The 13085-nt window shown below is 41.1% G+C and overlaps 1 protein-coding gene across 15 annotated transcripts in view; it reads right to left on the bottom strand.

Moving 5' to 3' along the window:
• TASOR2 (transcription activation suppressor family member 2) overlaps positions 1–11519 on the bottom strand; it is a 79329-nt gene extending 67810 nt beyond the window's left edge. For 7 of the 15 annotated variants that reach the window (XM_037983295.2, XM_037983297.2, XM_037983308.2 and 4 more), the window contains exon 1: positions 11182–11519. In XM_037983295.2, coding sequence (XP_037839223.2) covers positions 11182–11242 — 61 coding nt within the window. In that variant the 5' untranslated portion in view covers positions 11243–11519. The remainder of the gene's footprint in view (positions 1–11181) is intronic. The other 8 variants (XM_037983300.2, XM_037983302.2, XM_037983310.2 and 5 more) reach the window with 4 other exon arrangements.
• Positions 11520–13085: the final 1566 nt, after the last annotated feature.

Raw genomic sequence — 13085 nt, 5'->3', positions numbered from 1 at the left:
GCTATAGTGAGTTACGATGGCGCTACTGCACTTCAGTCTGGGTGACAGAGTGAGGCCCTGTCTCAAAAAATAAAAGCTGAATAGAAGCTGTGGTACATGAACAATGCTTCCTGACCAGCAGCTCTACTCTTCGGGTGATCTGATGGATCCAACTGTTCAATCAGGTGAATTCCCGTAGTTCATATCTGTTCAATACTTTGCCATGGGCTGGTAAGTTTCCCCAGCTAAGAATCCGTTAATATGTTGTTGAGGGACACGTAAGCCTGACAGTTTGGAAGCCAATCAAAAAAAGACAACTGCTCTAGGTTCAGCATGTTGACCTGACTTTCACTCAATCTTCATTTTCATTTAGGCGCTTCACCCCCACCTCAGCCATCTGGAGCCTCCCAGTTAATGTCTCCTGAGTATAAACTTTCAGTCTTCTGTCAAGGTAGAGGAGATAGTAGTTGTCTGGGTGTATGGGAGTGGAGAAGGGGTTTCAGGGTGTCAAAATGATAAAGACCATCAACCAACCCTTCTATTCCCACCCTGTCCTGTAATTCTTGACTTCAGAAATACTGTACTTGATACCCCCAATTCCTAAAACTTTTCCAGATTCTGTGGAAAGAATCTGCTTGCTCCTTGTTGGCTTACCTCTCGTCAGCTTTCAGCATTCTCTAATTCATGAAATAATTTATTACTTGCCCATTTCCTTTCTAGTTTTCCAAATATTGATTTCAGCTGTATCTTACTCTCACCTCCTCTTGATCTTTGTGGATTTATAGCCTTATTCTTTTACTATAATCCTACAGAGACTCCCAAAGAGTGTATACAATTGAATATGTTAGACTAAAAGTGTCTACTTCATCTGTCTTAATTTCTACAGTTAAAAAACGATGCAGCTACCTCCTACAATGGTAGCTACTATTGCCATTATTTTATATTTTAATTTGTGTAATTATGAAGACCTCATTTTACCAATGTACCCACCACAGCCCTAATTACATACCAAATCAATACATATTAATAATTAGCTGTTAGTGTATATGTATATACTCAATAGTCATTTACTCAAATGCATAAAAAGCACAATCTAAAGATCTTCAATGATATTCTCTCAAAGCATCCTGTCCTTTTCTTGCATGATTTATAATTACATATGTGTAGTTTCTTCATTAATGTCATTTTCCTTCATAAGCCAAGCAATATCATGGCAGGAACCATATCTGTTTTGTTTACTACTGATTACTCAGCATCCAGTCCAATTCCTAGCACATAGTGTTTAGGAAATACGAATTTGGTAACTGAAGAATAAATAACACTTGGCAATTTAATCTGTTCCAAAACTCAGAAAAAGAAATAAAACGTCTCAACTACTTTTACAAAGCAAGCAGATGTGAATATCAAAACTAGACAAAACATTGAAAAACAACTACAGACCAATCTCTTATGAATATTGACAAAAAAATCCTAAATATATGCATTGGCAAAGTAAATCCATCAGGACATTAAAATGATAACAGATCAATTAGGGCTCATTCTAAGATGCAAAATGGTTCAATAAATAGTAAATCTATAAATGTAACCATACTAATAGGTCAAAGTAAAAAACCATAAAGGGGCAGCTGGGGTTTGGGATGGGGTAGGAGAGCCACATGTCAGACTGTCAAAAGGAAGTTACTATATAACGTTCACCAGATGCCTTGTAACATGCAAATTTTTTGTTGCTGCACAGTATTTCTTCATTTATACATGTTATTTTTTACCATACTTAATCCAAAAACAAACTAAGATGCCCCCAAAGGAAACTAGTAACAGTGAAAAAGGTCCTACCATAAATTATTCAGGAGAAAGAAAAGCAAGTTCCAAAAGAAATATATGTGTAATATACCACGTCTTAAAGAATATAAACCACAATTTAAACAATGGTCATCTTCTGCACACTTATCAATATCTGGTATTTTTTCTTGTTTATCTGATTGTCCTCCAACCACTAGATAAGTTTCATGAATACAGGGGCCTTGTCCTTTTCAATGCTGTACTGCCAGTGCTCAGAACAGCGCCTGTTATACAGTAGGGTTTCAATAAATTTTACTTAACAAATTAATCAATTAGTTTTCCAGATCATTTTATTTCTAATTAAAGCCCCTCAGTACCCTCTCACTGCCCTCAGAACACAAAACACACCCTTCTGGCAATGGACAAGTAAAATTTGGTCCTTGCCAATTTCCCACACCTCATCTTGCTCTACTTTCCCGACTGCTGAGTGCCAGCTACATGGATCTTTCTTTTTACAGCTTTTTCTTCTTTTAAGGCCTTTTGCATGCTGTTATTTCTGATCAGATTTCTTTTTTTTTTTTCCTCCCCATTCCTCCCATGGTTGAGCTCCTTCTCTTCCTTAGTGACATCTATTTAAGTCATCCACTCAGATAAACCTGCAATCACCCCGCTGAAAGTAGGTGTTTTCTTTAAAGCATTAGGACATGGAATAAATTTACTTTTTGGAAGGTTGGGAGAGGTCTATTTTACCCACCAGAATGTAAGGTTTATAGAGGCAGGCATTGTCTTGTTCACCAAAGTTCCCAGTGTCCAACAGAGCTCCTAGCACCACAGTAGATAATCAAACATTCTGTGAAGTTATTTTTGGGTGGGACAAGTACAGGTAGTTTTTGTTTACTTTTTACAGCTTTATATATTATCTGAAATTTTAAATAAACATAATCTGGGTGAAATAAAGCTATTTCTACTTTGGAAAAAAGACTTCCTATAGTCCTAAGTAGCAGACAGTTACAGCTGTGGTTTTGTGGGGTTTTTCCCCCCCAGAAATGAGGTTGTCCAGGTTGGTCTTGAACTCCTGAAGTTACAGGTTTTTTTTGTTTTTTTTTTAAATGAAGAAAATGTAGGGAAAACCAATAGCATTTCTCAGAAGTCAAAACAAGAGACCCAGAAAACAAAGTGACCCTATTACAACCCAGAAAATACAATTTGAGAAATGTACGATTTTCACAGAAACTTAAACATTCATTAAAAAACATTTTGGCCACATACAAGATTAAACCAAGATAATAACGCACAAAGGGAGTAAAAACTAAGGTAATAACCTGTAAATACTTGAAGCGCAAAGTCCACGTGCAACCCCTCTTCCACATTTCAAAAGACGACCTTAGTAAGGTTGACACAGGCACACACACAAACCAGCACCACCTCTCCGGTGGTTCTGCAAGGGCCCCACCACTACCACGCACAACCTACCCACAATCACGAGTGAAGCAAGCCTTCGGGTACCATACAAAAGTGTCTTTCATCACCTGGGCTCTGCTGTGGGGCTTCACTGACCGTGCCAAAGCTTCTCTCCCCACACCCTCACCAGAAGGTAAAACGCTCCTAGACAGAATCGGCCCCTTTTCTCGGGTCTCCTTCTCACTCAGTGCTGCAGTAAGAGCCACTTTCGTAGGTGAGCCCGCCCCAAGCAGAGTGGGGGTCAGAGCTTCCCACAACAGCATGGGGGAGACCTGGGCCCCTCCCCGACTCACCTCATGGTGTGTGGGGGAGGGGGCTGTGTCTCTGCTCTGCCGGCAGCCCCTCCGGCCCCCTCCCGCCAGCCAAGGCCAGTGCGCCAGGGCGGGGAACTCGGCGCAGGTCGTGCAGAGCGTGTAGGGCGCGGGGCCCGCAGCGCCTTTTGAAAGTCAACAAGGGTGACGCCAGCTCCGCGAGCGGAGCCCAGGGTCATGGCCCTGACTCGGCGCCCACTGACCCCCACAGAACGAGGGGATCCCTGCAAACCCCGCTGAGCCCGCACAGCCAACAGAGATGGGAGATCCCCGCACACTCGGTAGACCCAACGGAGCTTGTAGGGGGTGGGAACTCCACACACCAGGGAACCCTACAAAACCCGCAGGATCCGGGACCCCGCAAACCTGGGCAGACCTGGGCGGGCTCAGTCGTCAGAACGGAGCACAGGACAGCAAGCCAACTCCCCCTGAGTTCTTGGACGTCACACAGTAACCCCACTAGGAGGATGATCTTAGTGTTATTTTACAAAACTCACTCCAAGCTCCAATTTCCTTAAGTGTCCTGCCCGCAAGCTCCCAGTAAGGATATCTATCAATCTCTGGTCTAATCTAAAATCCACGTTCTTTTCACTACAGTGATCTCAAGTTATTACAACTCTTCGTCCCACCGTCATTTATGCAGCCTCACCGGCTACAGTTTGATGCAGCTTTTTAAATTTACTATATAGATAATTTTTTAAAAATGTATTTATACATGTAACAAAATTAAAAGGCATACTGAATATGGCTTTTTTTTTTTTTTTTTTTTTTTTTTTTTTTTTTTTTGAGAAAGAGTGCAGTGGCAGAATCTTGGCTCATTGCAATCTCTGCCTCCTGGGTTCAAGCGATTCCCCTGCCTCAGCCTCCTGAGGAGCTGGGATTACAGGCACGGGCCACCACGCCTAGCTAATTTTTGTATTTTTAGTAGAGAAGGCATTTCACCATGTTAACCTGGCTGGTTTCAAACTCCTGACCTCAACTGATCTGCCCGCCTCTGCCTCCCATATGGCTTTTTAATACTTCACATATCTGCAGGAAAGCTGATACCAATGCCTGGGGCAGGGATGAGGTCCTTTCCCAATAAGCCATGTAGCCCTAACAAAATTCACCAAAAATTAAATCAAATGGAGGTGCAGGGGGAAGATGAAATATTTGGCCTTACCCAAGGACGTCTTTACTCATTATGTTTTAACTAAGCAACCTAATACCCACATGCATTTCCCAGAAGAAAGCCTAATTAGTAGATATTATTAATCATTACCATTAGTGTGTTATGTAGTATATAAGATAATTTGAACTTATAAAGCAAGTTAAATTTATAAAGAATTATGTAGATTAACAGCTATTCAAAATACAAAATTCACTAAGGTATTTAGTATATCCAGTAGAAGAGAAATTACCTTTTTTAAAAACTTTTTTTTTGGATTACACCCCATGAGTAAAGGGTATTATGCCTATGTACCATGACTTATTAATTTAGCTGTGACTTATTTTTTGATTTAATATTCAATTTTTAAGATTGTTTTAACATTCTCAAAATCCAGTTTACTTTACCATAAAAAGTATTTTTGGTAATCAGGCTGATGCTCATAAACACCAAATTTTTTTTCCTGCTACATTATGTAAAAACAACAACAAATTCTTTAGAGACCATACTTTCTATATTCAAGATCATATAACTTTTTTTTTTTTGAGACGGAGTCTCACTGTGTCGTCAGGCTATAGTGCAGTGGCGCGACCTCAGCTCACTGCAATCTCTGCCTCCCAGGTTCAAGCAATTCCCTTGCCTCAGCCTCCCGAGAAGCTGGGACTACAGGCGTGTACCACCATGCCAGGCTAATTTTTTGTATTTCAGTAGTGACGGGGTTTCACCATATTGGCCAGGATGGTCTCGATCTCCTGACCTCATGATCCACCCACCTCAGCCTCCCAAAGTGCTGGGATTACAGGCGTGAGCCACCACACCCAACCTCAAGATCATATAATTTTCATTAGAATTATTTCAAAGCTTATATGGTGACTTTTTAAGACATTTATATACAGTAATGACCATTGTTCTGGCTCCTCATGAACTGGGTTTATGAGTTTGTGCTTTAGCATTAAACCGTCTTTCACCTGTATAAAATGGTTACATCATATTCATTAATATACTTATTGTAATGATACATACTGCTAAGTAGTTTTGTCCCTCTTACAAGAAAATCCTGAGAATAAATTTCTCTCAGAAACAATTATATTTCACGACCCACTTTTGGGTACTCTTGATTATTAAATATGACAAAAGAGAAAGTGACATCTGATTAATGCCAGAACAAAGATAATTATGTATGGCCACGACCTCTACATGTAGCCCACACAAAATGTCCTGGGCACCAATAAATAGGGGATATGCACAAGGGTGAAATAGGTGCCTCAACTGGACAAACCTCAGGCATTGGGGTCTTGAATATTCTTTCTCCTAATGAGGGAGCAGGTGTACATGAAAGGTTCTAACCAGGGTCTCTTTCACCATGCCAAGGAGGGTAGTGAATCTTTATACAAAATATTAGCAAGGGATTTAGTTCTCCAATTAAATGTAATTAAAATCTTACTAGGAGAAAACAATATACTCCAGATACATTTCTTATGATAATAACAGTAATTTTAAAAACCAAATTAAAAAAGCCAACTAAGTCAATCAATAAAAGCAAAAGCTATCTGAAGAGTAATAATAGGCAATCTTTTAGCAAATATAAAGAAAAAAGGAAAAAATTAAATATTGAAAACAAAGATGATATAACCACAAATACAAGGAAGATATTTCTAAAATTATAAATCACCATGTATAATTTATATCAATAAATCCGAAAACTACAAAAATATAATTTACCAACATTGGTCTAAATGGAAGAAACATTTAAATAAACCAGTAATGACGAAGAAAATGAAAAGAGTAGTCAAAAACTCTACCCCCTCTTCCAAAAGACCAGTTCCAGAGATTCACTGTTTTACTTTTAACTTATCAAAAATCCACAATTATCAAAAATTATCAAAAATCCACAAGTTTGGCAATGTATGTCTGTTGGGGAAGCTGTGGGAAACAAAGTGAAAGAAGAGTAAAAGACCAGAAGAGAATATTTACTATGTAGATAATAAAAAAATGTATTTATACATCAAGATAAATAAAACATAGATGGAAATTCACATTTAATAAATTATGAAAAAACACATTTAAAAACACCTCCAATTTACAGATTTATGACAATCTCAAGCAAGATATATACATGTTTGTTTTTTTGAGATGGGGTCTTGCTTTGTTGCCCAGGCTGGAGTGCAGTGGTGTGATCTTTGCTCACTGCAACCTCTGCCTCCCTGGTTCAAGCAATTCTTCTGCCTCAGTCTCCCGAGTAGCTAGGACTACAGGCGCGCACCCCCATGCCCAGATAACTTTTGTATTTTTAGTAGAGACAGAGTTTCACCATATTGGCCAGGCTGGTCTCGAACTCTTGACCTCGTGATCCGCCTGCCTCGGCCTCCCAAAGTTCTGGGATTACAGGCGTGAGCCACAGCTCCTGGCTGATACATACATGTTAACAGCAAAACAGCAAAAAGCTAAAGACCAAAACAAACAACAAAAGAACCCCCAAGGCAGTCAGAACAAAATGAATTGATAAGACAGATAGGTGACTTTTCAAGAGCAATAATGAAAGCCAAAAGACAGAAGAATAAGAGCTTCATCATGCTGAAAGAAAACAATTGCCAACTTTTGTATTCAGCAAAAACATCGTTCAAGAATAGCTGCAAAATAAAGACATTTTCAGGTGAACAAAAACTGAGTGTTCATCATCAACAGATCTTCAATAAAAGCCATTCCAAAGGTTGTACTTTTTAAAGGAGACAGGGTCTTGCTCTGTCACCCAGGATGGAGTGCAGTGGCACGATCATGGCTCACTGCAGTATCAACCTCCTGGGCTCAAGCAATCCTCCCACCTCAGCCTCCCAAGTAGCTGGGACCACAGGTGTGTGCTACCACGCTCAGCTAATTTTTTTTGTTTTTGTTGTTGTTTTTTTTTGTAAAGATGGGGTCCCATCATGTTGCCCAGGCTGGTCTCAAACCTGGCTCAAGCAATCCTCCCAGCTCGACTTCCCAAAGTGCGAGGATCACAGGCATGAGCCCACACACCCAATCAATTTTCTGAAATTATATAATGAAATGTGTCATCATGTGAAAGAGCTGCATAATTCAGTGAACCAATATTTTCCAAGTGACCCATGTGTAGGTAAAAGAGCCCTTGAAAGTGCAAGGCAGGCCACTGGATTTTAATGTTAGAGCATGAGAAGTTCATTCATATGATTTCCAATTCTACACTGCAGCTAACGTTTAACAAATGGTTAGGGGCTGGATGTTATAGTCCCAGTGCTTTGGGAGGCTGAGGCAGGACTGCTAGAGGCCAGCAGTTCAAGACTAGCTTGGGCAACATAGCAAGACTCCATCTCTACAAAAAAAAAAAAAAATTAAAAATTAGCTGGGCCTGGTAGTGTGTGCCTGTAGTCCTAGTTACTCAGGAGGCTGAGGCAGGATTGTCTGAGCCCAGGAATTGGAGGCTGTAGTGAGCGACGATCACATCACTGCACTCTAGCCTGGACAACAGAGCAAGACACTGTCCTAAAAAACAAAACAGAAACAAAAACACAAAACTGTTAGGTTTTGATAAGTATCAAAAAAGAACATAATCATCTGAAAAGATTAAAATATTTGTCTCTTTACTCAGCTGAATGAGGCTGGATTTTCTTCATGTACTTCAACTAAAATAATACATGGCAACACAATGAATACAAAAGCAGATGAGGCTCTAGTCATTAAAGGCGACATTCAGCATATTTTCAAAAATGTACAAAAATCCCATTCTTATCACTAATTTTGGGGGGATAAAATATGTTAAGATGTAATGCGTTATTACATTTAAAGGTATCAATAAATAAACATACATTTCAAGTTGATCAGTTTTAATATCTAATATGGTAATTATCAATTGATATAATCCAATAAACAAAAGATCTTTGGGATCTTCAGTGGTTTTCTGAGACGGAGTCTCACTCTTTCAAGCAGTAGAGTGGCACGGCCTTGGCTCACTGCAACCTGTCTCCCAGGTTCAAGTGATTTTCTTGTCTCAGCCTCCCGAGTAGCTGGGACTACTGGCACCTGCCACCACCACGTCCAGCTAATTTTTGTATTTTTAGGAGAGATGGTGTTTCACCATGTTGGCCTGGCTGGTCTCTAACTCCTGACCTCAAGTGATCCGCCTGCCTTGGCCTCCCAAAGTGCTGGGATTACACTTGTGAGCCACCGTGCCTGGCCCCCTCAGTGGTTCTTAAAAGTGTAAAGAGGTCCTGGGAATAAAGTTTCTAAATTGCTAAACTATAGGCACGTGCTTTAACATGAGTGAATCTCAGAAACACAATGCTTAACAAAAGTAACTCATAGAATACAGAACATGACTTTATTTAACTAAAGTTCAAAAACAGGTAAGAGTAAACAATGATAGTTAAGGATACCTATATAGGTGATAAAACCGTTTAAAAAGGCAAGGGAATAATTAACACAAAATTAATAACGGCCATTGTAATGGGGGGCAGGGAACGCATTCCTCCTGGGGTAGAAACACACAAAAGGTTTCTAAACTAACTAAAGTTTCTAAAGCTTTTAAATTAAGCCTTTATTGATTTTTGTTATGAAAGATGCCATTAATATGTACTGACAAAAAAGCATATTTATTACAGATACACTTTGTCAGTACATATTAACGGCGTATTTCACAATAAAAATGTTTAAAGAAGAAAAAGGGAGATGTATATACTCTCCTAGAAGTAAAACCTCAAACGAATGTCTCTTCAAATTATAAATTCAACACCATCACAAACAATATCCCAAGATTTTCTATAGGACTTAAAAAGATAGTTCTAATTTCTTCTGGAAGAAAAAAATGCAAAAAAAAAAAAAAAAAACCCAAAGCTCTTTTTCAAAAGAAAGTACCAAAATATATTATAAAACTATGATAATTAAATTCTATGGCAACAGTTACATGGGCGAAAGAAAAGAGAGCTCAGACCCAATAAAAACATCAGCAAATGATATGACCTGGCTAAAAAGACTTAACTTTTCTATTCGCCAAGGAGGATAAAAATTAAAACGGAATGCTACTTACAATTACTAGGTGGCTAAGATATTTTAAAAATACCATTATCATCCAGTGCTGGCTAGCATGGAATAAAAACACATCTTTTGAGCGAGTGAACACAAAAAGGTACAATCATTTCAGGGCAATTTAGCAACATTATTATCCAGCACTGGCATAAAGAATCAATTCTACAGAAATACTATCAGGACCACCTGAAGCACTGTCTATAACGGCAAGAGATAATCACTGCAGTATTGTCAGTTATAGGGATATCTTGAAAATAACTTGAATGCCTACCAATAGAAGAAGATTCACTTGATAAATACATGCCATATCGATCTATTTTTACTAAATAGATATTATACTGTATTTAACAAACACCATGTCTCCGTCAAGTTCTTAGGCACTTCACCGATTTTAACAACTATGTTTGGACCACAGGAGATGCTTATAATCTCCCTTTAAAGAAAATTAGTTACATTTGGGCAAATGTTCTGTATACACAAAATTTCGAATATACCGTCTTTGTCTTCCTTAAAGTAATTGTGGACCTTCTGTCACCCTTTTTCTGGCCTGGCTTAGTTATTTATTGATGTACAGTACTGGACATACTGCATACAGCCAGCCATTCCTATAAGGCAGTTTTTCAACACAAGGGTATTCTTGCCCCGTTAGGGGACACTGCTTTGTTATAAACCTCCTAGGCAGGATTACCGCCAGGCTCACCCCTAGTTTTATTCAGGGAACACCGTGGACTCTCGGATCGCGGAAGCTATTCCAATAATAGCATACACTTGTATGCCACATATTTAAGTTTTGGATCCACTTTCATAAACTTTACTATTCTAATTTTACCTTACAGGGAGAATAAGGAAGAGAAAGCGATTAAGAGAAACTTGAGAATTCCCAAAGTAATCTTCCTTAAAATTTCAGAGGCATCAACCCAGTTCTCCCACGAAACGCTGCTTGGCGCCGCCTTCAGACAAACTTCTGGGTTGCTCGGACCAAGCTATCCTAACGCTCATGCACGGCTGGGGTTTGCTGCTAAAATGACCCTCCCTGCGGAGAGACCTGTTTTACCCTCTAAAGAAAAAGTGGCGCATTGCCATGAAGAACCCGCAGGAAATGATTTCCCAGCCGGTGCAAACCCGAAGACGGAAACTTCAGCCAAGAACTTATCATCATATCCCTGAGGACGAAGCTGTCCCCTGACAGCCGACGCAAACGAAACGCCTCAAAAAGGGGCAAGATGACAGGGTTACGATCTCTCTGCCGCCGACACCGAGCGCGGCCACAAGTTGTAGCGCAGGACAGAAGGTCGAGTCATCTAGAAGGCGCCGACCCCTCCCACCCCCTCACCTGGAGCGCCGCAAAAGATGAGGAGAACCGCCGACCCTCGCAGCCAAGCCCCGGCAGCTGCCCGAGCGCTCAGCCTCGGAGACCGCCGTCCTCCTCGCAGGGTTCCCGGGCGCCCAGGCCGGGGAGGGACTTACCCGTGCTTGGCTTGGCCGCCGCCCCCGAGGACCTGAGATCCCGGCTCGGCCTCCTTCCCATGCTTCTCCTGGCCGTGCTCTGCGTCCTCCCCGGCCCTCGCGACACCTGCGCACGTGGGAAGCACCAGTCGCCGGCTCCGCGCTCCCGCAGGGAGCCCCCTCAGGGACACGCCGTCCGCCCCGGCCCCGGGGTCCTCGCCGCGGGCGCTGACAGGGACGCCACGCCTGTCCGCGCTCTGTCTCCAGTCAGGGTCTCAGGCGAGAGGCAACCCCGGGACGCCTGGCAGCCTGCGAGAACATGTCGACTTTCTCGCTGACCGGCGCTAGCCACCGGAAGTAAAACCTCGCGGCCAAAGGAAAAGAAAAGGGGAGAGGGGGCAAAAAAAGAAAGTGAAAACTGAAGTGAGGCGTCCCCCTCAGAGATGGGAACCAATCGCCTGGAAGAAACCAAGGCGCAGGCGCGGACCGAGGTCAGCGTCCACGCGGCGCTCGCGTCTCCCCTCTGCGCAGGCGTGAGGCCACAGCTCGCTCCTGATTGGGCCCTGATCCCTGCGAACGCGTGGCGTCTCGCGATGGCGACCCCTAACCGGATGCGGAAGATGCCCTTGGGAAGAGGCGGGAGAGGACCTCTGGGCTGACCTAGTGTGCTCTGGCAATGGTCCACGTGGTCGCCTTCGGACGCCTTCGCCCTTGTCTGCGTTTCCGTCTGTTGCTGCTGCTGCTGCTGCAAGAACAGTTGATTTGTCTGGCCCAAATGCAGCATTTCCGAAATCTTGCCCTTGTTTTAATCCATACAGCGGGCGTGGCTATTACCCCTAGGAAAACACCTCTAGAAATTTATAACACATGCACAGAGAGAGCTACGGTAACCATAAATAAAGTGACCATCAATAAATTCAAGTTTATTATCCTTGCCCATGATAAATAGTCATGCAGACATTGCTTAACTGTAGGGACACCTTATGAGAGAGATGCCTCATTAGGCAATTTTGTCCTTGAGTGAACATCATAGAAACCTAGAAGCATAACCTACTACATACTTACACTATAAGCCATAGCTCATTACTCCTGGCTACAAACCCATGCTATATGTTATTGTACTGAATACTGTAGAAATTATAACACAATGGTAAGTATTTGTATAAGCATATCTAGACATAGAAAAAGTACAATAGAAATACAGTATAAAAGATAACGGTACGCCTGTGTAAGGCATTCTCACGAATGGAGCTTGCAGTACTGGGAGTTGCTCTGGGTGAGTCTGTGAGTGGACAATGAGAATGTAAAGGTCTGGGACATCACTGTACACTCTTGTAGACTTCATAAACTCTGTATACCTAAGCTACACTGAATTTACTTTTTAAAATTCTTTCATAATTAACCTTAGCTTACTGTAACTTTTTAACTTTTTAAAACATTTAAAAAACTTTTTAAGACTCTTTTGTAATGAGACTTAGCTTAAACACATTGTACAGCTGCACACAAATATTTTCTTTGTATCCTTAATCTGTAAGTTTTTTCTCTGTTTTTTTAATTTTTAATTTACTTTTTAAACTTTTTTGTTAAAAACTAAGACACAAACACACATTAGCCTAGGCCTACACAGCATCTGGATCGTCGATATCATTGTCTTCACCTCCATTTTGTCCCACTGGAGGGTCTTCAAGGGCAACTACGTGCATGGAGCTGTCATCTTTTATGATAACAATGCCTTCTTCTGGATACTTCTTGAAGAACCTGCCTGAGGTTGTTTTACAATTGACTTTTTTTTTTTTAAATAGTACATTCTAAACGATAAAAGTATAGTAAATAAATAAGCCAGTAACATAGTCTGTGATCATGATCAAGTATTATGCACTGTACATAACTGTGTATGCTATACTTTTTTTTTTTTTTTTTGGAGA

The sequence above is a fragment of the Chlorocebus sabaeus genome, chromosome 9, assembly GCF_047675955.1.
Source record: "Chlorocebus sabaeus isolate Y175 chromosome 9, mChlSab1.0.hap1, whole genome shotgun sequence".
Lineage (NCBI taxonomy): Eukaryota > Metazoa > Chordata > Mammalia > Primates > Cercopithecidae > Chlorocebus > Chlorocebus sabaeus.
The sequence above is the reverse complement of the archived record's forward strand: the minus strand, read 5'-3'. Positions and strand labels throughout refer to the sequence as shown.